Raw genomic sequence first — 27,733 nt, forward strand, 5'->3', positions numbered from 1 at the left:
TACTAGATTCACAATGTGTATTCTATTTCCACATACTATGTAGCATTTGAGACTGATGTAGAGATCCCCAGAGATCCCATTGGCAAACAGAGGAGTTCTGCCCAAGAAATTGGGAGGCTGGCCTGATTCACAGCAGGTGGAAAATAACTGAACCTTGACTTTTGGCTTCCTCTTTCTTCCCAATTCTATTCCTCCCTCCTTCACTTCTTCAACCCTTGTAGAAGTAGAAACCATGGTTCAACTAATGCCATTCAGACTATTTATCTCCTCAGACAGAATGCATCCCAGAACAAACCACTACTGATCCCCTGCCAGGTCTGATCTCTGTGCCTTTCCTACACTGCAGATGTGCCCTAGTGTTGGCTGAAGAATCTGCACTGCTATATTCCCAGAAGCTTCTTTAGCCGCCTAGTATGAAGGGCCATGGAGGGCAGAAACTCAGACTCATAGACTAACCTGTAAATGTGCAGGGTGTTGTCTGCCCACAGAGTTGGTTTGAAAACACAAATTCTACTGCTTTTAGACACTGTCTACACCAGGGTTTCTTTGGTACAAATGACATCTTCGATCAGATCATTCTTGGTTATAGGAGATCAAAATGGGATCCAAGAAGAAACTATGACAACTACTTTGAATGCTTACATATAATCATGGCTCACCTTAATAGGTTGGCTGATCTGTGGAAATATATTTTTAAAGAAAAATATTTTGCCAAAAAAAGAAAAAAAAAAAAGCTAAAGACATTATAGTCACATTTACAAGACAGGGTAACACAGTGGATAGGGATCTCAGCTACAAACCAGAAGATCAAGATTCCAGACTTCATTCTGATGCCACTGATCTGCTTAGAAAAATCATTTAATGTTTTTCTTCAGATTCTCAGCTTCAAACAGGAATAATGTTTGTTCTTCCTACCTACTAAAGGGATCTACCAAAATGATATACATGAAAAATACAAAATGTTAAATAAACAGTAGGGAAATTACTATAAAATGTCTTTTAATGTAAAGCCCAATTTTAGAGCATTATTCATACTCTCTAAAACCTATATATACATATACAGTTATTACCATATATATAGTAACATACATTTACTTTAAGACCCATTACAAGAAAGCTCCTGTCAGACCAATCTACTCTCAGATAATAACTATAAACTGGCAAAATACCAGAAACAACTACTTGAAGACATTGAAGAACAATGAAATATTAGCAAATTCTAGAGGGGAGTATCTCTTAGAAAAAGGAATTGGCACTGAGAATATTTTCAGGGATTCTAGTATAAAGATAGGTCCCAGTTTGTACACAGTGGCAGCAAAATCTCCATGAGAAAACCCACTGATCCAGAGATCAGAGATTGGAGCAACAGTAACCATTGGAAAATGAGAGGAACAGCAGAAAGGAAAGAACTAAAAAGGGAGCTCCAAATCCTGTGTACAAACCCCACTCACATCTATGTCTAAAACATGCACACGGAGGGCAGAATCTCAGATGGCCCAGTAATGAAAAAATACTGAGATCTGAACTGTTTCTCAAACATCAAAGCTCACAGTTGGAGTTAAAACCAAGTAACCTAAATTCAGTTTTAAAAACACATACAGGCACAGAAGAAAATAAAAATCGATACTCTTCAAAAGAATACAACAAAGACAATTCATGATGTCCAGGATATAATCCAACATTAGTAGACACAGAATAGGGGAATGTGACCTAATTATAAGAGCAGAGACAATCAACTAAGACTGAACTAGAGATGATCTACATGCTATTATAACTATGGCTAATAATTTACAGAAAACTTGTTAGTGACAAAACTTGCTAATGACAAAACAGGAAATGTTGGCAGGAAAACAGAAGCATAAAGAAATGAAATAGAAATTCTGCCACTGAAAAACACAAAATTCAAAAAGGTTAAAAAATAAAGAAGCAGAAAAAGGAACAAATAGAATTTTCCAATAGGAAAATAGAAAAAGGTTTAACACCAGGGTAAGACATATTCCAGAAAGAGGCATGAATGGAGGACAACATCTGAATAACTATCAGCTGAAAATTTCTGAAACTTTATGGAAAACATAAACCAACAGATTCAAGAAGCTCAGCAAATCTCTTTGTTTTTTTTTTTGTTTTTTTTTTTTTTACAGGCAGAGTTAGTGAGAGAGAGACAGAGAGAAAGGTCTTCCTTTCTTTGGTTCACCCCACAAATGGCCGCTATAGCTGGCAAGCTGTGCCGATCCAAAGCCAGGAGTCAGGTGCTTCCTCCTGGTCTCCCATGTGGGTGCAGGGCCCAAGCACTTGGGCCATCCTCCACTGCCTTCCCAGGCCACAGCAGAGAGCTGGACTGGAAGAGGGGCAACCGGGACAGAAAGGGTGCCCCAACTGAGACTAGAACCCGGAGTACCGAAGCTGCAGGCGGAGGATTAGCCTGGTGAGCCGCGGCGCCAGCGAGCTCAGCAAATCTCAAGTAAGATGAATATGAAAAAAAATTAATGGCAAGGTGCATCACAGTGAAAATGCTGAAAACCCAAGACAAATAGAATATACTTCAAAGAGGGGATTAAAAATTTAAGTAACTATCAATTTCTCAGGGAAACCATAGAAGGCAGAAAAGACTGGAGTAATAACTTCAAAGTGCTGAAGGAAACTAATGTCAAATTTATAAAAAGAAAGTCATTACCAAGTTTTCAAAATAATAACAAACTGACTTTTATATAATTTCAAAATCACCAAATACCCTATTTCCCCAAATCTAATATACTTTTGATTTTAGGACATCTCATAATCCTTATTCAGTATTAATAAAATCAGAAAACATTTCTAATTATGACACCATTCACTAGAAGAAATATCTTAAATTCAGAGATATTAAAATGTTAAGAAACAACAAAAAAAGGTATGTGTTAAATCAATGAACTAGATAGCTTCCTTTCAAAAGGCCAATCAAAATCCTAGCATGCTATTTTGTGGATCAACAAACTGATTTCAAAGTTTATTTGAAAAGGCAAGAGACTCTGAATAGCCAACACAAAGCTGAACCATGAAGACCAAACCTGGAGGATCAATACTACCTAAATTCAAGATTTACAATAAAGTTACAGTAATCAGCAAAGTATGTATTAAAACAAAAACAGACAAATAAGACCAATGGAGCAAAAGAGAATCCAGAAACACACCACAAATACAATGAACTGATCTTTGACAAAGGATCAAACGTCATTCAATGGAGAACAGATCTTTTTTTCCACAAGCTGTGCTGGCCCAACTAGAATTCTTAAACAACAACAAAAACCATGAATCTAGATACAGAAACTAGATTTTCCATAAAAATTAAATCAGCATAGATCATAGGTCTAAACATAAAGTGCCAAACTATAAAACTTGTACAACACAATACAGTAGAAAATCTACGTGGTGACTCTGAGTTTACTGTCGAATTCTTTTTCAATTTTTTTTTTTTGACAGGCAGAGTTAGTGAGAGAGACAGTCAGAAAGGTCTTCCTTCTGTTGGTTCACCCCCAATGGCCGCTACGGCCAGTGTGCTGCACCGATCCGAAGCCAGGAGCCAGGCACTTCCTCCTGGTCTCCCATGCAGGTGCAGGGCCAAGCACTTGGGCCATCCTCCACTGCCTTCCCAGGCCACAGCAGAGAGCTAGACTGGAAGAGGAGTAACTGGGACCGAAGGGGAGCCACAACCAGGACTAGAAACCAGAGTGCCGGCGCCACAGGTGGAGGATTAGCCTAGTGAGCCGTGGCACCAGCATTTTTTTCAATTTTTAAAAATCTATTTATTAGTTATTAGAAAAGCAGAGAGAGAAAGAGAGAGGAAGAAAGAATGAGCTCTCCCAAGTGTTTGTTCCCTCCCCAAATGACTGCAACAGCCAGGACTGGGCCAGGCTGAAGACAGGAGCCTAGAACTCAATCTCAGTCTCCCACATAGGTGATAGGGATCTAATTTACTTGAACCATCACTGTTGCCTCCAAAGTTGTGCTTCAGCAGGAAGCTAGAACTGGAAACACAGCAGAGACTAGAAGCTAAGCATTTGAATATGGGATGTGGGTATCCCAAGTGGCTTGTTAACCACCATGTCAAACACCCACTCCATGGATATGTTAGATAACATCATAGCATTATCCATGAAAGCAAAGTTCAGATGGGTAACTTATTAAAATTAAAAACTCTGCTCTCCAAATGACACTGTTAAGAGAATGAAAAATCACAGATTAGGAAAAATTTGCAAAATACGTAACTGATATAAAGAATTCTTACAGCCTATCAATAAAACAGGCAATTTAAAAGTGAGCACAAACAAATTTTTGAAATATAAAAAAGGGTACAAAAGATCTGTAAAACTCTTTAAAGTAAATATCTCTAGGACAGATAAGCACAGGAGAAGACAGCCAACATTGCCCTCATTTGCATTATGGAACTATAAATTTATAAAAAAGATAACAATAAGCATCTATCAAAATGGCTAACATCCAACAAACTGACAACACCAAATGTTAGTAAGGATGTAGAACAACAGGATCTCTCACTGATGGGAAGGCACACTAGAATAGTGTTAAGGAGACAGTTTGTCAGCTTCTTAGAAACCAAAACATGGTCTTACTGTAAGATAAAGCACTCGCACTCCCATGTATCCAATTATGTTAAAGATGTACTTCAACAGAATGTTGCACATGAAATATTTTTGGCAGCTTTATTCAACAAATGAATAGACAAACCAACCACAGTATAGGTATACAATGGGAATTTAGTGATAAAAAGAAACAAACTGGGAAGCCACAATAAGACATAGTATTGGACAGGCATTTAACCTAGTGGTTAAGATGCCATTTAAGATACCCATGTCCCACATTAGAGTACCTTCATGTTCCAAATCAAAGTAACTGGGTATACTACCTCACTTCCCTGACTACAGCTTCCTGCTGAAACACAAAACAGGATTAGGGGCCGGTATTGTGGCACAGTGGGTTCAACGGCCCCATGTGACACTGGCATCCCATATGGATACCAGTTCAAGTCCCAGCGGCTTCACATCCAACCCAGCTCCCTGCTAACATGTCTGGGAAAGAAGCAGTGGATGGCCCAAATCCTTGGGCTCCTGTGCCCACATGGAAGACATGAATGGAGTTCCTGGCTTCAGCCTGGCTTAGTCTTGGCTATTTGCAGTCATTTAGAGAGTGAACCAGCAGATATAAAATCTTTCTGTCTCTCCCTCTCCGTAACTCTGCCTTTCAAATAAATAAATCTTTAAAAAAAAATCGGGGTGAAAAAGGCATTTCTAATCAAAGACAAAAATTTGTAAGCTATAATAGAAGAGATTTATTTGACCCAACTGTTCTCCAAATTCATCTTGCAGACACAAACGTATGAGAGTAATTCAAAAAGTTCATGGAAAATGGAATTAAAATATAAGCTCAATTTGATGAAAACATTTTTGAAACTCAAGCATAGATTTTTCAGAATTTGAATTGTTCATGAATGTTTTGAAGACCCCTCAATTATATGGAAAAAGACATAGGTAAAATGTCACAAGAAAGCAAAATCAACAAGACTGGAAATCATATAAATGTCCATTGAAGAAGCTGACTGAATATATTATGGCACATCCACACAATGAAATGCTATATAGTTATTAAAATGATTAAGGATGATTTAAATATACTGATATGAGATAACCTATCAAGTGTTGTTAAATGAAAACAAGTTTTAGGAAAATTAAGTGGCATCCCTTTAATCAAAAAAAGGTGGGAATGAGTAACATAGAAATTTTTTGCTTACATAAACTATATTTTTAGAAGAAAACAATGTTTTGGTGGCTGCCTCTGGAGGGAAAGATGGGTTTAGAAAGGAACAAATCTTGCTTTTACTATATCTCCTACGAAGTTTTCAAATTACTTTTTAATTATGCATAAAGTCCACCTCTCTCTCTTTCTAACACACACACACATACATACATACACACAGACACACAAAGACACACACACACACACACACACAAAGAATAAAATTCAAAGAAGACAGAACAGAGTGGCAAATATGTTGTATACAATGGATACAGAGAGTCCTTACCTTTCTCTGCAAAATTTAAGGGAATGTAGTATAGCAGGCCTCTTTTGACGCAAATTCCACAAATGTAAGGTGTCATCAGCCAAGGCACTCACAAGAGCTCCCTTAAAAATAAAGTATACTTTATACATATATATCTGACAAGCTATGAAGCTATTAAATAGCCGCCAAAAACTTTTCTTCCAAACTTCAAAACTTTCTATAAAATTCTAAGAAGCACTTGCTCCTCTCAAAGTCTAAAAAGCAAATGTAAAAGAGTACATATAAAAATTAATATACGTTTTAACTTAGTCAATAATTTAAAGTATAATTTAGTATCTTGTAAATCGAAACTATACTAAGATCTAGTGGGATGTAATGTTTAAGATCCAGCTATTTAAAATAAAATTAAGTCAGACTTTTATGTTATTTGGGTACTATTATACATCCTTGACTAACAGATAATAATATGTAAAGTAACCTTCACACTTCAATTGAAGTAAACCAAATTCTTAAGAAAGTAGTATACGAGACTGGCACTGGGGTATAGCAGGTTATGCCACCGCCTGCAATGCCAGCATCCCATATGGGCACCTGTTCACTATACTTCCGATCCAGCTCTCTGCTACAGCCTGGGAAAGCAGTAGAAGATGGCCCAAGCCCTTGGGTCCCTGCACCTGCATGGGAGACCTGGAATAAACTCCTGGCTCCTGACCACAGATCGGCACAACTCTGGCTGTTGCGGCCAACTGGGGAGTGAACCAATGGATGAAAGAAAGACCTCTTTCCCTCTCTACCTCTCCTTCCTTCTCTGTAACTCTTTCAAATAAAATAAATAAATCTTTAAAAAAAAGCAAAGTTTTTTTTAAAAAGGAATGTACTATATTCAGATCATTATTCTACTAAAAATGATATGAAAAATATATATAGCACTTGGCACATAAACTCCAATGTTTATGTGGTTGAAAATGTGACTAGGTTAGAAACTGAAAACATCACATGCTATTAAAAAATATCATTATTGAGGCCAACACTGTGGTGCAGCAAGTTAAAGCCCTGGCAGGAAGTGCCAGCATCCCACAAGGGCACTGGTTCTAGTCCCGGCTGCTCTTCTTCCAATCCAGCTCTCTGCTATGGCCTGGGAAAGCAGTAGAAGATGGCCCAAGGACCTGCACCCACGTGGGAGACTTGGAAGAAGCTCCTGGCTCCTGGCTTTGGATCAGCACAACTCCAGCCATTGCGGCCATCTGGGGAGTGAACCAGAGGATGGAAGACCTCTCTCTCTGTCTCTACCTCTTTCTGTAACTCTGCCTTTCAAATAAAATAAAATAATCTTTAAAAAAATAATTATTTATAGGTAAGAAAAGGCTTAGCAGTATTTTAGAATCATTCAGGTGGCTCATTGTTACTCCAAATACAACAAATCAGGATTTTGAGAGCAAGGACCCATACAGATATACTTTAAAAACTCTCAGGAGGGCAGGCACTGTGGCTCACGTGGTTAATTCTTTGCCTGTGGTGCCGGCATCCCATATGGGCACTGGGTTCTAGTCCTGGTTGCTCCTCTTCCAGTCCAGCTCTCTGCCTGGGAGAGCAGTGGAGGATGGCCCAAGTGCTTAAGCCCCTGCAACCATGTGGGAGACTGGGAAGAGGCACCTAGCTCCTGGCTTCGCATGGGCGCAGCGCCGGCCGTAGCAGCCATTTAGGGAGTGAACCAACAGAAGGCAGACCTTTCTCTGTCTCTCTCACTGTCTATAACTCTACCTGTCAAAAAAATAAAATACATTAAAATAAAATAAAAACACCTCTCAGGGGCCAGTGCTATGGCACAGTGGGTTAAAGCCGCTGCCTGCAGTGCCGGCATCCCATATGGGCACTGGTTTGAGTCCTGGCTGCTCCACTTCTGATGTGGCTCTCTGTTATGGCCTGGGAAAGCAGTAGAAGATGGCCCAAGTCCTTGGGCACCTGCAACCACGTAAGAGATCCAGAAGATGCTCCTGGCCCCTGGCTTCGGATGGGAAAGCTCCAGCCATTGTGGCCATTTGGAGAGTGAACCAGCAGATGGAAGACCTCTCTCTTTCTCTGCCTCTGCCTCTCTATAACACAACATTTTCAAATAAATAAATAAATGTTAAAAAAAAAAAAATTCTCCACAAGTGATTGTGATGTATGAATAAGATTAAGAATCTCAGGGCCAGCCCTATGGTTGACTTGGTTAATCCTCTGCCTGCAGCACCAGCATCCCATATCAGTGCCAGGTTCTAGTCCCAGCAGCTCCTCTTCCAGTCCAGCTCTCTGCTGTGGACAGGGAGGGCAGTGGAGGATGGCCCAAGTGCTTGGGACTGAGATTCTGCACCCAATCTTACTGAGACAAGGCCATAATCAAAGTGTAAGTTCTCTCCTCCTTTCAGAGAACGGTATCTCCTTCTTTGATGGCCTGTTCTTTCCACTGAGATCTCACTCACAGAGATCTTTCATTTAGTTGTTGGTTTTTTTTTGTTTGTTTGTTTGTTTGTTTTGCCACAGTGTCTTGGCTTTCTATGCCTGAAATACCCTCACCCACTTTATGGCCAGATCCGAATGCCTTAAGGGCTGATTCTGAAGCCAGAGTGCTGTTTAGGACATCTGCCATTCTATGAGTCTGCTGTGTATCCCGCTTCCCATGTTGGAGGATTGTTCTCCTCTTTAGAATTCCATCAGTTAGTATTAGCAGACACTAGTCTTGTTTATGTGATCCCTTTGACACTTAATCCTATCATTATGATCAATTGTGAACTGAAACCAATCACTTTGACTAGTGAGACAGCACTGGTACATGGCACCTTGATGGGATTGAATTGGAATCCCCTGGCACGTTTCTAACTCTACCATTAGGGGTAAGTCCGAATGAGCATGTCCCAAACTGTACATCTCTTCCATCTCTTGTTCCCACTCTTATATTTAACAGGGATCACTCTTCAGTCAAATTTAAGCATCTAAGAATAATTGTGTGTTAAAGTGTTCACCAATGGTATTAAATAGAACAACAACAAAAAAAACCACTAAAAGGAATAATAGTAAGTTGTTCCTCGACAGTCAGGACAACGGCTGATCAAGTCATTGTTTCTCATAGTGTCCATTTCACTTCAACGGGTTTCCTTTTAGGTGCTCAGTTAGTTGTCACCGATTAGGGAGAACATATGATATTTGTCCCTTTGGGACTGGCTTATGTCACTCAGCATGATGTTTTCCAGATTCCTTCATTATGTTGCAAATGACCAGATCTCATTTTTTTTTTTTACTGCTGCATAGTATTCTATAGAGTACAGCTCCCATAATTTCTTTATCCAGTCTTCCATTGGTGGGCATTTAGGTTGATTCTAGGTCTTAGCTAATGTGAATTGAGCTGCAATAAACATTAGGGTGCAGACTGCTTTTTTGTTTGCCAATTTAAATTCCTTTGGGTAAATTCCAAGGAGAGGGATGGCTGGGTTGTATGCTAGGGTTATATTCAGGTTTCTGAGGAATCTCCAAACTGACTTCCATAGTGGCTTTACCAGTTTGCTTTCCCACCAACATTAGGTTAGTGTCCCTTTTTCCCCACATCCTCGCCTCATGTGTTGTTGGCAGATTTCTGTATGTAAGCCATTCTAACCAGGGTGAGGTGAAACCTCAGTGTGATTTTGAGTTGCATTTCCTTGATTGCTAGTGATCCTGAACATTTTTTCATGTGTCTGTTGGCCATTTGGATTTCCTCTTTTGAGAAATGTGTATTGAGGTCCTTGGTCCATCTCTTAAGTGGGTTGTCTGGTTGGTTGTTGTCGAGTTTCTTGATCTCTTTGTAGATTCTGTTTGCTATGAAAGGTCTTTATTTCATCTTCATTCACAAATGAGAGCTTTGCAGGATATAATATTCTGGGCTGGCAGTTTTTTCTCCTAGCACTTGGGCTATATCTTGCCATTCCCTCCTAGCCTGATGAGAAGTCTGCTCTGAGTCTAACTGGAGAGCCTCTGAGAGTAATCTGACGTTTCTCTCTTACACATTTTAGAATCTTTTCTTAATGTTTCACTGTGGTGAGTTTGATTACAATGTGTCCTGGTGAGGATCTCTTTTGGTCATGTTTATTGGGGGTTCTATGTGCTTCCTGTACTTGGATGTCTCTTTCCTTCTCCAAACCTGGGAAGCTTTTTGCTAGAATCTCACTAAAAAGGCCTTCTAATCTTCTGTCTCTCCATGCCTTCAGGAACTCCTAGAACCCGAATTTTGTTTTTGTTTTTATTTTATATCATCCTGTATATTCCCAACAAAATTTTTATTTCTACTTTCCTCCTCTTTTCTTTGGTTTGACTGTATGTTTTCCTGTGCTCTGTCTTCTAAGTCTGATACTCTCTTTTCTACCTCACTGAGTCTGTTTTTAAGGCTCTCAAATGTGTTTATTTGTTCTATTGAATTCTTTTCATTTTGGTTTCTGTTCAATATCTCAAGTACATTTTCTACTAAACTCTTCACCTCATTTTGATTCCTCCTTAAGATTTCATTTTCATGAGAGAGATTTTCTGTCCTGTCCAGTATGGATTTCTGTAGTTCATGCATTTGTTTTTGATAACTTCTTAATGTTATAAATTTTTTGTAATCTGTATCTTGCATTTCTTCTATCTCATCATCTTCATAATCTTGTATTGGAGTGTGATGTTCATTTGGGAGCATCATGATGTCTTCCTTGTTCTTGTTTCCTCGGTGTCTGCGTTGCTCTGCATTGTGTATATCTTCTTTGGCTCCCCCCCCCCCCCCCCCCGCTGTGGTGGCTTTTCTCATTACACTATGACTTTAGATTAAGTGGACTGTCTGCTTTTGGTGAACCTCTAGAGGCTTGTGGTAGGTGTGGCCAGAGAGCTCTGTTCAGTTCTTCAAGGTTAAAGGTATGCCAAAGGTGACACACCCAGGTTTGGCATGGTAAATCTTATCTCTCTCTCATTTTTTTTATTCAGAAGGGAAATAATTCCGCTCAGCTGAGCCATTCTCCTCAATGGCAATCAGTGCCTGAGCGCTAGCCCCAGTGGGTATAAGGACCTGGGCCATTTTCCACTTCTTTCCCATGCCATAGCAGAGAGCTGGATCAGAAGTGGAGCAGCTGGGATCAGAACCGGCACCCACATGGGATGCTGGCGCCTCACCAGGGTGTTAACCTGCTGCGCCACAGCACTGGCCCCGAACATACTTTTTTAAATTCTGCAAGTGCAGTGTTTCCTGGGCTGACAAAATGATATTTTCTCTAGTTCTTTCCTTACTGCATACTCTTATCAAAAAGCAAGGTATCACCAACTACTTCCACAAACTTCGGGCAGTAACCACTTTCTAATTATGTTGGTTTCCTGGATGTATTTCAATGCAACTCATTAAAGAACTACATTCTATTATTTATGATAAACTCAATCTTAAAAAATGTTTAATATGGATTTTTTACATATTATATAACTTTCAACATCTCTGAAATAAAAATGAAATGCGGCATCTTGTTCCAAAAATAATTACATCATTCTATCTGCAACATTATTTTGAGAAAACATCTTACATTATTTATGTAACTGTCAATGATGGCGCCTTAAAATGCATTTACTCTAGTCTGTAAGAATTTACTTTCTGTTCAAATATTTAAACATAAATGAATGCAAGAATTCAGACATAAGTAAAAGAAAGAAAACAATTCACTAACCTCATTAATCAGGAACTGGAGTTGGATTACTGCAGCCCCACTGTCATGCTGGCAATAGCATTCTACTCCTGGACGACCAAAACTGTCATTAATTCCATTAAGGAGTTTATAATATGTGTGGAGTTTTTCCTTAAGAAATTGGTTAGTTGGTTATTTAATAGGCTAATAATATTCCAGTGACCTAATATTCAATACAGTTCACAGAGATTGAAATTAAGAGTTAGGTTTATTACATATCACTCTAATCAGTTTCTACTGATAATCAGAAGCCTCAGATATTAAAGTCTAAAAGAAATAAGAAAACTGTTCCTCAGGGAAAAAATTTTTAAAAAATCAAATATATAGAAACAACATAATATAAAGCTAATATACTTTATTCTGACCCAAACTGTACTTTTCCTGTTAGCGTAATAGTAAGAGGAGAAAAGGAATATAGAACATACAATTTGGCCCAGGTCAGCAAATATCTGAAAAGAAGACCAATGCCATTTCAGAATATTGTTTTTAGAAACAATAACCTTTTTACTACGATTTTCATTCCTGTAGTGCTGTTTTTAATTGGGATAAAAATATAATGAAGAACTACATAACTATACTTCTAAGCACAGCATGATATTGCATCTCTAATAAATATATTGGCCTTTTACAATGAGCATGGATATGAATCAACATGAAGATGATAAGCATAATAGCAAAAACTTACATATTTCCTATATCAAATATTATTATAAACATGTTATCTATATTAAGATACTGCTCCATAACCCATGAAGAATGTGTTATTGTCCCCAGTTTTAAAAACAAATCAGGTTACTTTTTCCAGTCTTTAAACCTTTTTTTTTTTTTTTCATTTTTATTTGAAAAGCAGACACGTGTGCACACACACACACACACACACAGATAGAAAGATCTTCCATCTACCTGTTCACTCCTAAAATACCCCGAACAGCCGTGACTGGAGAAGACTGAAGCCAAGGGCCCAGAACTCCACATAATTCTCCAATGAGCCATCACTTGCTGCCTCCCAGAGTGTGCACTAACAGGAAGTTGGATCAAAAGTGGAGTCAGGACTAAAACCAAGAATTCCAATATGGGATGCAGGCATCTCAAGCAGTTCTTGGCCTCCATTTAAACGTATACGCAAGGTAAGTACTGAAAAATTAAATAATTTGCCCCTAGTCAGATAACTAGGAAATAACAAAGATAGGATCTGAATGAATAGTCTGGCTCCAGAGTCTATACTCTTAGTAAGGTAGAATGAGTGAAGAAGAAAACAGAACCAAATACCCATATACTTAGAATTCACTATGTTCCAGGCACCATTATATGCATTTTACTTTCATAAACCTGAAATAGTGTAGCCATTTTAACATGCTGATATTCTAATTTTCACTAATTAGTAAATATTTATAAAAGTGAAAAAAGTAAAATTTGATGGGATTTAACAAAATTATAGTTATCTGTATACAAACTCATTTTCAGACATACAAATAATTTCTGTATTTTAAGACATGCCATGGGATTCTTTTTTTTTTTTAAGAGCTTATTTATTTATTTATTTTCATTGTGGTTGAAAGACAAGGAGAGAGGGAGACAAACAGTCTATTTGCTGGTTCACTCCCCAATATCTGCAATAGTGAGGGCTGGGCCAGGCCAAACCAGGGTCCTGGGACTCAATCTGTTTTTCACAAAGGTGGCAAGGACCCAAGCACTTGAGCCATCACCCATTTATTGCCTCTCAGGGTGTGCATTAGCAAGAATCTACAATTGGAAGCACAGCTGACACAGACTGAACACCTGCATTGCAGTATGGGAAGCAGCATCTTAAACTGCTGTGCCCCTTTGGGTTTTCTCAATGAACAATAATTGTGCATAAGTTCTCATTTTCAATGTATTATTTTCTTTGGTTTCTAGAAAAATAGGTGACATTTATTTGCATGGATTTTTTTTCTTCTATTTTATGTTATCCTAAAATTAAGTGTAATTCTAATCTTTTCAGCTAAATTATTCTTTCTGGCATAAATTACAATTCCCATGTTACATGAATAAAGTAAATAAAATTTATTTCATCTTGCCATATGAGTATCAACAACTAAGGTTAATTTTAAAGTGTGAGCTACCATGGAGAATCATAAAAATTAAACTTTACTTACATATAATTTTATCACAAAACATAGATAACTTTGCTAATCTTCAGACATTAGACTAAGGCATTTTCTTTGAATGTGAGTCTACTAACTGGCGTTCAGAATTGCTTTTCCTTAATAAAACATGGCCACAACTATCCAGATTAATTTTTAAATAGAATTTTAAAGATACTGGCAATGCAATATGAGTATAATATTCACATGGAGTCTTATTATGTTTTCCCATCCTGTACAGTTTTATCTCATTCACACTAAATAATATGGGAAATTATTAACAGACTGACCTTCAGGAAGTCTTTCCAAGTATTCATCTTAGATTTCCATTAAAAAAAATCCTCTCCTTTTGTACTCCTATTACATCAGTATAAATAATATCAAGATAAATTATTTGATTAAGCTATCAAATATAATAGGAACATATTTGGGAATATGTAAATTTGATTCTGGATAACAAAGAATAAGCAACCTCCTCTACTAATTTAAGCATTTGAGGAAGGTCTTGAAACTTCAGTTTGCTATGGATGTTACAGAGAATAAAAAGTGTCTATATACATACCCAGGAAGGCAATTACATGGAGGTTAACAAAAATTTTATTTTTTTTAACATTTTTTTTTATTTGACAGGTAGAGTTACTGAAAGTGAGAGAGACAGAGAGAAAGGTCTTCCTTCTATTGCTTCACTCCCCAAATGGCCGTTAGGGCCAGCACCATGCCGATCCGAAGCCAGGAGCCAGGTGCTTCCTCCTGGTCTCCCACATGGGTGCAGGGCCCAAGCACTTGGGCCATCCTCCACTGCCTTCCTGGGCCACAGCAGAGAGCTGGACTGGAAGAGGAGCAATCAAGACTAGAACCAGAGCCCATATGGGATGGCAGTGCCACAGGCAGAGGAATAACCAGGTGAGCCACGACGCCGGCCCCATAAACATTATAAACTAGCTAGATGGTAGACAATATGCCAATGAAAAATAGTATCTAGGAGGATAATTTCTAGTGCTCTAAAACACAGTAGGATGACCATAGCTCACAATAATTTATTATATTTTTTTAAAGATTTATTTTATTTATTTGAAAGGCAGAGTTAGAGAGACACAGAGAGAGAGAGAGAGAGAAAGAGAGTGAGAGAGAATGAATCTTCCATCCACTGGTTTACTCCCCAAATGGCCACAATGGCCGAGGTTTGTCCAGCCCAAAGCTAGGAGCCAAGAGCTTCTACAGGGTCTCCTACATGAGTAGCAGAGGCCCAAGTGCTTGGGCCATCCTCTGCTGCTTTACCCACTATGCCACAATGCTTGCCCAATTTATTATATATATTTTTTAAGAAATAGAAGAAAGGATTTTCCAAAAAAAGGAAATAACAAATGGTTAAGGAAACAGAAATGCTAAGTATCCTGATTTGAACAGTATAAATTATAGGCAAGTGTAAAATTACTATACTGCACCCAATTGTGTATCAATTAAATTGTGAACTAAAAAAAATCCTACCCTTATTTTTCATGTTAATTTAGCATATTACAATAAGTATTAGTTTTAATAATGAACAACATGGCCCAACAAGATAAACAAAAAATGGAATTTCATATTCTAATTCTAGCTGTAATTTTGAGACAGCCTCCTTACAAATGTCTTTGTCCGTAAAATTATCAGAAAAAAAAGCATTTTAGAACCCACAGCTATATGAGTCTAGAATTCAGAAAAAATAAGAAATAAAAATGAGGGGCTGCTGTTGTGACATAATGAGTTCAGCCACCACCTGCAATGCTGAGGATCCCATAAAGGCGCTGTAGATTCGTGTCCCGGCTGCTCTTCTTCTGATCCAGCTCATTGCCAATTAGCCTGGGAAGGCAGCAAAAGATGGCCAACATACTTGGGTCCTTGCAACCACATGGGAGATAAAGCTCCTGACTCCTGGCTCCTGGCTTTGGCCTGGCCTAGCCCCAGCCCTTGTGGCCATTTGGCGGGTAAACCAGAGGATGGAAGATCTATCTCACATACTCTCTCTCTCTCTCTGCAACTCTGCCTTTTCAAATAAATAAGAAACATATAAAAATAAATATATTAATATAAATATAAAAATAAATATATAAAAACAAATAAATCTTATCCTCAAAAATCACATAGGATCAATGGGATAATACAGCAATAAAGTAGAGGACAAAAATCCCACACAATCATCTCAACAGGCATACAAAAGGTCTTTGGCAAAAATTCAACGACATTCCACAATAAAACTAGGAGGAGGGAACTTCCTCAAAAGGCCAAAGGACATCTATGAAAACTTCGCAGCGGCTGGTGCCATGGCGCAGTACGTTAATCCTCCGCCTGCAGCACTGGCATCCCATATGGGCACCGGTTCTAGTCTCGGCTGCTCAACTTCCAATCCAGCTCTCTGCTATCTCCTGGGAAAGCAGTAGAAGATGGCCCAGGTCCTTGGGCCCCTGCACCTGTGTGGGAGACTGGGAAGAGGCACCTGGCTCCAGGCTTCGGATTGGTGCAGCTCCAGCCACTGCAGCCATTTGGGGAGTGAACCATTGGATGGAAGACCTTTCTCTGCGTCTCTCCCTCTCAATTTCTGTAACTCTAGCTCTCAAATAAATAAATAAAATCTAAAAAAAAAAAAGAAAAGAAAAGAAAAGAATAATTCACAGCTAACATCATATTTAATGATAGACTGAATGTTTTCCTGGCAAGATCAGGAAAGAGCTAAGATGTCCACGCTTGTCATTTCTATTCATCATAGCACAGAATGTTCCAGATAGAGCAAACAGGCAAGAAAAAGAAATACAGAATGTCTAGATTGGAAAGGAAGAAGTAAAAACTATTATTTATAGATGCCATAATCTTATATATAAGAAAATTCTAAATCCACTAAAAACTATTAGAACAAATAAACATGTTCAGCAAGATTGCATAACTCAAGATCAATATAAAAAAATCAACTGTATTTCTGTATGTGGCAATGACCAACCTGAAAATAAAATTAAGAATACAACTCCATTTATAGTAACATCACAAAAGCAAAATATCTAAAAATAAATTCATCCAAATAAAGGCAAAATTTACACACAAAGTTATAAATGATTGGTGAAAGGAAATCTAAATACATGAAAAGACATTTCCTATTCTTGGAACAGAAAGTATTATTAAGAGGGCAATAGTCACCAAACTGATGTACCAAATTAACACAAGATCTACCTGGATCCCAGATCTTTTCATTAATTAAAAAGCTAATCCTAAAATTCACATGAAAATACAAGACACCAGATTATCCAAAGTAATCTTGACATAGGAGAAGAAAGCTGGAGGCCTGATGCTTTTAATCTTAAAACTTACTACAATTTTACACGAATAAAGACAGAATGGTACTAGCATAGGCTAGGTAAACAGATCAATGGAATAAACTGACAATCCAGAAATAAATTGTTACTTTTATGAACGACAGGTTTTTGGCAAGGATTTCAAGACAGTTCAATGCAAAATACCTTCTTCAACAAATAGTGTGGAAAAACTGGACATCCATATGATAAACAATGAATTTTTATCATTACATCACACAAATACATTAGCTCAAAACAAAACAGACCCCAATATAAGAGCTACAACTATAAGACGCTAAGAAGAAAACAAAAGAGTAAATCTTCATGACCTCAGATTAGACATTTCACCAAATACAGCCACAAGAGAAAACAGATTCATCAAAATTAACAATGTGCATCAGGGATGGCATTGCGGCATGGTGGGTAAAGCTGCTGCCTGCACTGCTGGCATCCCAAATGGGTGCTGGTTTGAGTTCCGGCTGCTCCACTTCCAATCCAGCTTTCTGCTATTGCCCGGGAAAGCAGTGGAAGACGGTCCAAGTCCTAAGGCCCCTGCACCCATGTGGGAGAATGGGAAGAAGCTCCTGGCTCCTGGCTTCAAATCTGCTCAGCTCTGGCCGTTGCAGCCATCTAGGGAGTGAAGCAGCCAATGGAAGGCCTCTCTCTCTCTCTTTCTCTGTCTCCCTCTGCCTCTCTGTAACTCTGTCTTTGAAAAAATAAATAAATCTTTAAAGAAAATGTGCTTCACAGGATACCATCAAAACAGTGAAAGTATAATCCACAGAATTCTAGAAAATGTTTCTGAGTCATGTATCTGACAAACATGAACAAAAAGAAGTTAACTCAGATTTAAAATGAGGAAAGGATATGAACAGATACTTCTCCAAAGTAGATATGTAAATAGTAAATAAGCAGATGAAAAGATGCTCAATATCATCAGTCATTAGGGAACTGCTACTCAAAACCACAATGAAATGCCATTCTATACCTGTAGGATGGCTATAATAAAATAGGCAATAACAAGTTTTGATAAGGATGTGGAGAAATTAGAACCCTCAATTACTACTGGAAGGATTTTGCATTAGTCTGTTTTAGTGCTGTAACAAAATACTTATGATTGGTACTTTACAAAGAGGTTTATTTAATTCACAGTTCTGCAGATTTAAGGGCATGGGGCTGGCACTAACTTGGCTCTACTGAAAGCCCATTGTGGTTGGCATCACAATGTTGGGAATGCATGTAAGAGGGAGAGATCGTGCTGAAAGACATGAAGGCAGAGACCAGAGAGGGGGTCTTCTGTAACATCTTGGTCTTGTGAGAACTGAGTCCCATGATAATGACCTTAATCTATTCAGAGGGCAGCATCTCGGTAACCTAAACAGCTCCCAGAAAGCCTCACCTCTTAAAGATCCTACCACCTCTCACATCAGCACACAGTGGGCCCCAGCCTTCAACACATGAATAGGTGAAGGATAAACCTCTCCAAATCATAGTAGACTTTAAGGTGGGACATTCACTTTGTGAAACAGATCAGCAGCTCCCATTTGCTAAACAAAAAGCTGTCATGATTTAAAATTAAATTCTTAAGTTTATGCTCAAGAAAACTGAAATCATACACCACACAAATTAAATTTTACATGAATGTTCATGGCAGCACTATTCATGATGGCAAAAAATAATACATCCAAATACCTGATGACTAGACAAATATGTGGAATATCTACACAAAGAATACTTAGTAATAAAAAGGAATGAAGCATTGATAAATGCTATTACATGCATGAACTATGAAAACACTGTTAAGTGAAAGAAGACACACATTAAAAAACCAATGTGATTCATTTCTATGAAAAGCCTTAAACAGACAAAACTTATAGAAACAGAAAAAAGATAAAAGTGGTTGTGAGGGGCTGGCTGGAGGAATAAAGGGAATTAACTCTTATGAATATGGGGTTATGTTGTGGGGGTGGTAAAAAATGTCTTGAAATTATGAAGAGCTGATGGTTGTACAACTCTGAATATAATGAAAAACACAAAACCATATGCTTTAAAAGTGAATTTTAGGGAGAATGTATCTCAAAAAAGCTGTTATTTAAAAAAAGATTCAGAGGCCAGCGCTGTGGCACAACGGGTTAAAGCCCTGGCCTGCAGCACCGGCATCCCATATGGGTGCCAGTTTGAGTCCCGGCTACTCCACTTCTGATCCAGCTCTCTGGTATGGCCTGGGAAAGCAGTGGAAGATGTCTCAAATCCTTGGACCCCTGCACTCAAGGGGGAGATATGGAAGAAGCTCCTGGCTCCTGGCTTCGGATCAGCTCAGCTCTGGCTGCTGCAATCATTTGGGGAGTGAACCAGCGGACAGAATACCTCTCTCTCTCTCTGGCTCTACCGCTCTCTGTAACTCTTTCAAAAAAATAAAATAAATCTTTAAAAAATAAATAAATAAGCTTGTGTGGATAAATACAATACATATAAATAGGCAAAAATAAGACTGAATTTAATACAAAAAGACTGCAATTATTATAGGAACAAAACATATTATATTCTTTAAATATAATCTCTTGTCTAGAATTTTAAATACCACTGAAAAGCAATGAGTAAGTCTAACTATGAAGATACAAACATACTATTTACTTAACAGATGAGAAACAACAAAGAAACTACATTTTTTCTTAAACAAATGAGAAATTGGATCAATAAACAGTATTATTTTAGAAATATGTATAAATAAAATATCAAGGAAAATATCTTTCCTTTATAAAATAAGATCATTTGTATTTCCATATAACAATTTATAATATACATCAAGCCCTAAAATAAACTTTTGAAAAATAATCAGCAAGGCCGGCGCTGCGGCTCACTTGGCTAATCCTTCGCCTGCGGCGCTGGCATCCCAGGGTTCTAATCCCAGTTGGGGCGCCGGATTCTGTCCAGGTTGCTCCTCTTCCAGACCAGCTCTCTGCTATGGCCCGGGAAGGCAGTGGAGAATGGCCCAAGTGCTTGGGCCCAGCATCCACATGGGAGACCAGGAGGAAGTGCCTGGCTCCTGGCTTCGGCTCGGCGCAGCGACAGCCATAGAGGCCATTTGGGGGGTGATGCAACGGAAGGAAGACCTTTCTCTCTGTCTCTCTCTCTCTCTCTTCTCACTGTCTAACTCTGCCTGTCAAAAAAAAAATAATTAACAAATCATAATTTGAGATTATAATGATAAAAAAAGAGGTAGGGAAGGAGCAAGCATTTGCATAGCGCATCAGGTGCCAGTTAGGGCACCCCCACCCCACAGTGGAATACCTGAGTTCAAGGTCCAGCTCAATTCCACCTTCCTAAATTGTGGAAGGCAGATAATGGGCTCAAGTTGTTGAGTCTCTGCCACCCATGTGGGAGATCTGATCTGAGTTCCTGGCTCCATAAACTTCTAAGAGATAAACTAGCAATGGGAACTCACTCACTCTCTCTCTCTTGCAAATAAATAAACTAACTTTAAAAAAAATCTTAGGCATGGGTATAATTGGCACACCTTCAGTTGCTACTTGGGACACCTGCATCCTATACTGGAGTGCTTGATTTAAGTCCAGGCTTAGTTTCTGATCTAGTTCCCCGCCAATGCACATCCTGTGAGGGAGCAGATGATAGTTCAAGTATTTGGATGTCCCTGCCATTCATGTAAGAGCCCAGTATAGGGTGCTGGACTGCTAGGCTTGGTTTGGTCCAGCCTTGGCTGTTAAGAACATCTGCAGAGTAAACCAGTGAATGGAAGCACTCTCTTATTCTCTGCCTTTTATTAAAAAAAGAAAAAGAAAAAGAAAAAGAAAAAGAAAAAGAAAAAGAAAAAGAAAAAGAAAAAGAAAAAAAGAAAAGAAAAGAAAAGAAAAGAAAAGAAAAGAAAAGAAAAGAAAAAGAAAAACCTTACAAACTAGAGGAAAAGGGCCCTGGTTCAAGAGAGCAACCTGGGTCGGCGCCGCAGCTCACTAGGATAATCCTCCGCCTTGCAGCGCTGGCACACCAGGTTCTAGTCCCGGTTGGGGCATTAGATTCTGTCCCGGTTGCCCCTCTTCCAGGCCAGCTCTCTGCTGTGGCCCGGGAGTGCAGTGGAGGATGGCCCAAGTGCTTGGGCCCTGCACCCCATGGGAGACCAGGATAAGTACCTGGCTCCTGCCTTCGGATAGGCACAGTGCACCGGCCACAGCGCACCAGCCGCGGCGGCCATTGGAGGGTGAACCAACGGCAAAGGAAGACCTTTCTCTCTGTCTCTCTCTCACTGTCCACTCTGCCTGTCAAAAAAAAAAAAAAAAAAAGAGAGAGAGCAACCTGAAAAATTGAGCTTGCTGTCACTTCAACTGTAGATCACATTTAAAATGCCAAAATAAAGAAGAGGGAAATAAAAAAGAAAAAACAAGTGATATAATTATTTTAAATCACGTAACATCTAACAAGAGAAAATAAAGAAAAATAAGATAAAATGTATCAAAGAAATAACAGACAGAAATGGAGTTTGATCAGTTTCTAATTAACATGGGTCCTTAGATATAAGTTTGTGAAATGATAAATGAAATGAGACTCACACCTAAGTACATCACTGGAAAATCTTCTTTGGGCCTTAAAAAGAAGACCCTGTTGTACTCTAGGAAAAACAAAACTAAAAAGATGCACCTGTCAAGGAATGATCAAGGAATATCCTTAGAGTTACGAAGTAAAGCAGTCTTCAATCTGGAGCTAAATTCAATCAAACCATTGACAGAGTTTGATTATTGAACAAAAAGGTTTATAGACATTCATTACCTATGAAATCTTATCATTTAGGAAGTCATTAGGATGATAATCTTATAAACTGAAAACATTAAAATAAACCACCACCCCCCAAAATAAATTAAACACAGAAAAAATTAAGGAAAAGCCCAAGGCAGGCAGGGCAGTGAACAAAAACAGCACTGGTCCAAAATACACGAGGACAATAGGAGATTCAAAGTAGGACAAGCAAATGAGAGTAAGAGGGCACCAGATATGTGATCCTACCCTTGAGAAGCCTAAAGCATTTAATCATGGGATGACAGCAGCCAATGCTCAAGGGGAATGGGGGAGAATGAAGAAGGCAGCTGTACAAGAAAGGAAATGTAGGGTCAGTGCTTTAGCACAGTGGGCTAAGCCACTGTCTGCAGCACCTGCATCCCATTTGGGTGCTGGGTCCAATCCAGCTCTCTGTCATGGCCTGATAAAGCAGTAAAAAATGGCCCAAGTGTTTGGGCCCTTGCACCCACATGGAAGACCCAGAAGAAGCTCCTGGATCTGTGCTTCAGATTGACCCAACTCCAGCCATTGTGGCCATTTGGGAAGTGAACCAGCAGACAGAAGACCTTTCTCTCTGTCTCTCTGTCTCTCTCTCTCTCTGTAACTCTGCCTCTCAAATAAAGATCTTAAAAAAAAAAAAAAAAAGTGGGAATGTTCAAACTCATTTAAAAAAAAAGGAAGTGTACTCACAAGATATTATTTGGCTATAGAACAGAAGATGGTCATAAAAGAAAAAATAGATAATATAATAGGTATTATTCATTCATTTTCAACTTTGAGACACAAATGGAAATTTATATAAAATAAACATGACTATAGTTGGGAAAGGATAGGAGAAAGGAAAAGGAAACAACTATGGAAAGAGTGATGGGTTAAGATTTTCATTTTACAAAGCCAAGAGCTAGCATGTTTAGTTGATAGAGCAACTATAATAGGTTACTGAAATTCACAAAGGTAATCAGAGAAAGTTAAAAGAGTAACATGACTACTATAGATTAGGAGGGGAGATACTAAGCAAACACTCATTTATGAAGGCAGCAAAATCAACAGATAATCTCTAAAGTTGATGAATCAAGAAACAGTGGCACAACATTTTATTTGAGTTAGCAACATGACCAGAAACAGTTAAGCCCCCTCTGAGCAGGGGCAGGCATGGGCAAATCAGAGTACACATTTTTCATCATAGCACCCTCTGCACTTCTTAATCTTTAAACCCATCCTTATAAATTCAGTTTCTTTTCAAGGTGGAGAAAAGTTGCAGTATAGAATCAGACATACTGGTACCTGGTTTACTTCATTATATCTATTCTAACAGAAAAACTGATTCAAGAGCTTCTTCCTCATCCACACATAGAACCTTGTGTTCTTGTTACCTCACATTTTGGAATAAACCACTTAGCTAGTCTATCTGTATCTCCAATACCACTGGTTTCTTTCCAACTCAACTTCTTCCATTCACCATTTTACAGATGTGGGTAGCAGTAATAATGGGTAAATTAAGGGGGAAACAAAGCCGAGTTTACTGTACTGAAAGAATTAATTTGTCTACCTTTCCCATCTTTTAACTCTCAGAAGGTATAGATGGCAATAGAATGTTATTCCCTAAGCAGGTCTGATTAATCTACTCATTTAATTTTTCTTATATGATAAATTTAGTGGGCACTAGGAAAACAAATTATAGTCAGGAATACAAATTGTAGTCCTTATGCTCAAGGATCTTAAAGTCTAGCAATGGAAACACAATTGCAATATAGCTCTAGGTCCACAGAGACCTCCACATATATAAGTTTGTAGCTAAGAGTATTGCTTGAAAAGCAAAAAATATTCTTCAACTATAGTTACAAACATGAGTTCATTTGAGACTTCAGAATGCCATACCTTATTATTTTTTTTTCTTAAAGATTTATTTATTTACTTGAAAGGCAGAATTACAGAGAGGCACAGGCAGAGCGAGAGAGAGAAAGATCTTTCATCTGTTGGTTAACTCCTCAAATGGCTGCAACGACTGGAGCTGGGAATCTGAAGCCAGGAGCCTGGAGCTTCCTCCAGGTCCCCCACATGGGTGCAGAGTCTCAAGGACTTGGGCCACCTTCTACTTCTTTCCCAGGTCATAGCAGAGAACTAGATCAGAAGTGGAACAGCCAGGACTCCAACAGGCACCCATATGGGATCCCAGTACTGCAAGCAGCAGCTTTACCCACTACGCCATCATTCCAGACCCTCCATACCCTATTCTTGTATGTCCACACTGTTCTTTAATATTCCTTCTTGCTATTACATAACATGTTGGATTCTGTAGATAGTTCCTGTTTCCTCCATTTGGAACATCTGTGAACAAATTATACAACTATATTTGAAAAATTTTCCTCCTATAGACTACATAGCACTAAAGACAGTCTCAGGTAATAGGAACATGACAACCTGATCTCTTTACCCCCAGAACCCAGATGAGTGTACGGCACATGGTAGACACTCATTAAATATTTATGTAGGAATAAAATGTGCTTTTTAAAATTTAAATGTAAATAAACATGTTTATGGCCAGTCCTATCTTCTTAGCTAAGCCCACTTCTCAGAAAACCTACAAAAAATATAGGATGATACAGAGATGTACTACTTTTGCCTTTATCAGGGAATCAGCCTGGACTATCTCTGGGATCCATTACAGCTCTTGAAATTCCATGAATTGGCTGGTGCTGTGGCATAGCAGGTAAAGCCGCCGCCTGCCATGCCAGCCTGCCATGCCAGCATCCCATATGGGTGTCAGCTTGAACTAAGTCCTGGCTGCTCCACTTCCGATCCAGCTCTCGCTGTGGCCTGGGAAAGCAGATGAAAATGGCCCAAGTGCTTGGGCCCCTGCACCCATTGGAGAGACCAGGAAGAAGCTCCTGGCTTCAGATCAGCCCAGATCTGGCTGTTGCAGCCATTTTGGGAGTAAAACAGCAGATGGAAAACCTCTGTCTGTCTCTCTAGCTCTGCCTTTCAAATAGATAAAGAAATCCAAAAAAAGAAAAAATCCAATGAATCTGCATTTCTAGTTCATTCAATTTACATTCCAATGATTTGCTAGGCTGTTGTTAATATCACAGCAATAATTCTTCCTATTGCTTATTCTTCCTTCTAGAATGTATACTGTACTGGCAGCAAGGTAGAATCACAAAGCAATAAAAGAAGCAGGCAATAGGACCCTGGCTAGAGATAACTTCTAAAGTGTAGCTCCTGGGCAAATTTTTATGGCTGTCACTACCATTGTGTGCTATAAAATGGTTGACACACATATTTTGACAACCTCTACTTTTATGAAGAATGAGATAATATGAAGACTGGTATATACTTATTAAATTATTAAAATTTTTAAAAATCACATATATTCTCAGATAACCTGCTCATCAATTCCTATCAAAAAAGGCAAAGAAAGTAATGGCATTATTCTAATCTCTCCAGAAGTGACATACTCAATTTTCCTAGGAATGGAGGATTAGAGAACATATAAAATAGAAAGCAACAGGAGAACTTGGATGTTCCATGTAGGTTCTGAAAATATACACAAGTATCTTGCAAAGTTTGAAGTTTAGTACTACATTTTTCACGAATTCACAAGTGACTAATAATTAGCCTATAATTTATATGCATACATTTAATTATATAATATTCTGTACAAGTTAACTTGCTTTGAGAAAATACTATGCTACAAAATGAAGAAAGGTTTTTGAGGACAAATTTTTCCCTCCTGACAAAGAAACACATATAAACCCAGCATAATTTTAACCTGTCATTAAAGATTAACCTCTGTTGACATTTTTTCAGTACATTCTTACAGTTTCAGTAAACAGTAATTGACACTTCTTTCAGTAGTCTAGTAAGCCTGCAAGGTGCTCCTACTCTGAACTGCCTTACTCCTCTGAACAAAAGCTCAGTGGTTTGATTTTTACTTATAATGGTGTACGACTTGAGATTTAACCAGAATGTGATTATTTCAATAACCAAGTTAAAATCTAAATACTACTGTAATATGGTCAAACAATATTGATGAGCACATTTGTGAAGTGAAAACAAGCATGAATTTTAGAATAAGATCAATGCTTTCATTTATTTCGTGTGCAGATAAATCACTTACAATCAGAGAGCTTTGATTTCTTCAACTCTAATTCTACAACTAAAAAATAAAAAAATCAACGAAGAGGATGTACATCACAGTACATCTGCTAAAAATAATACAACCCACCAAAAAGAAAATTCTTGGAGCTGGCATTGTGGCATAGTGGGCTAAGTCTCTGCCTTCAGTGCCAGCATCCCATATGGGTGCATAGTTCTAGTCCCGGCCACTCCTCCTCTGATCCAGCTCTCTGTCATGGCCTGGGAAAGCAACGGAAGATCGCCCAAGTCCTTGGGTTCCTGCCCTCCTGTTGAAGACCTGAAAAAAGTTCCTGGTTTCTGGCTTCAGATCGGCCCAGCTCCACCAGTGTGGCCATTTAGAGAGTGAACCAGCGCCAGGAAGACCTTTCTGTCTCTCCCCTCCGTAACTCTCTCTCTCAAACAAATAAATAAAATCTTAAAAAAAAAAAAAAAAAAAAAAAAAAAAAAAAAAAAAAAGAAGGGGAAGAAAGAGAAGGAGAAGAAGGAGAAAGTTCTCTAAGTATAACTTAGCAGGAAAAAAAAAATTTAGATGACCTGTGATAACTAAAACAACCTGTCTGGGTTGTAGTTTTCTCATCTGTGTGAAATGTTGCTTGCCTTCTTTATTTGATTAACATGAGGATTACAAGCAAGCTTAAGACTGACCATTTCAACCACTTAATGGTCATTTTTATTGCTGGCTCTCATAATCTGTGATAAACTGCTAAGAGGAGAAACCCCATAATTCAAATCAGGAGCTCCAGTTCCTTACCAAATAATTCATGTATCAATTCCACATTCCTGTCTCCAAAGGCAGTGGTAGAGTCAGTGCATGTCCTCATAGTTACATACATGTCTCAAGATGTCACAATTGCTTTAAAACAACACCACACACACACAGTAAAGAACATGTCTCTTACTGACCATCTGCCTCACTAAGAATAGTGCTACCCAGCCTGTCAAACATTTAAATCAGTATGTGTCAATCTTGGCTTTTTTTTTTTTTTTGACAGGCAGAGTGGACAGTGAGAGAGAGACAGAGAGAAAGGTCTTCCTTTTGCCGTTGGTTCACCCTCCAATGGCCGCCGCGGCTGGCGCGCTGCGGCTGGCGCACTGCACTGATCCGATGGCAGGAGCCAGGTACTTATCCTGGTCTCCCATGGGGTGCAGGGCCCAAGCACTTGGGCCATCCTCCACTGCACTCCCGGGCCACAGCAGAGAGCTGGCCTGGAAGAGGGGCAACCGGGACAGAATCCGGCGCCCCAACCGGAACTAGAACCCGGTGTACCGGCACCGCAAGGCGGAGGATTAGCCTATTGAGCCGCGGCACCAGCCGTCAATCTTGGCTTTATTACACAAGCTTCCATGGAGATTTAAAAATAAAAATTACAGATTTAAAAATAAAAATTACCCCATGGCAGACTCACTGAGTAAGAATCTGTAGGAAATCCAAGCATATGCTTGGGCATTGCATCTTTTATTTTGTTTTTCTAGCTCTATGAATGATTTTAATAGACAGTCATGGCTGAGAAATACTGTAACACCTTATGGATATAAGTATAACTATACATTATCAACTTTAAAAACTCATTAACCTATATATGATGGTTCATTAAATAATTTCTCAGA

General features: G+C 38.7%; 1 protein-coding gene across 9 annotated transcripts in view; it reads right to left on the reverse strand.

Moving 5' to 3' along the window:
• STXBP5 (syntaxin binding protein 5) overlaps window positions 1-27,733 on the reverse strand; it is a 223,863-nt gene that overhangs the window by 169,785 nt on the left and 26,345 nt on the right. For all 9 annotated transcript variants that reach the window (XR_011388463.1, XR_011388464.1, XM_008263622.4 and 6 more), the window contains exons 3-4: window positions 11,743-11,824; window positions 6,074-6,174 (exon numbers count right to left, since the gene is read on the reverse strand). Coding sequence is in view for 7 of the 9 variants with exons in the window: in XM_008263622.4 (XP_008261844.1) it covers window positions 6,074-6,174; window positions 11,743-11,824 (183 nt within the window). In the remaining 2 variants the exon portion in view is untranslated. The remainder of the gene's footprint in view (window positions 1-6,073; window positions 6,175-11,742; window positions 11,825-27,733) is intronic.

The sequence above is a fragment of the Oryctolagus cuniculus genome, chromosome 5 (genome assembly GCF_964237555.1).
Source record: "Oryctolagus cuniculus chromosome 5, mOryCun1.1, whole genome shotgun sequence".
Classification (NCBI taxonomy): Eukaryota; Metazoa; Chordata; class Mammalia; order Lagomorpha; family Leporidae; genus Oryctolagus; species Oryctolagus cuniculus.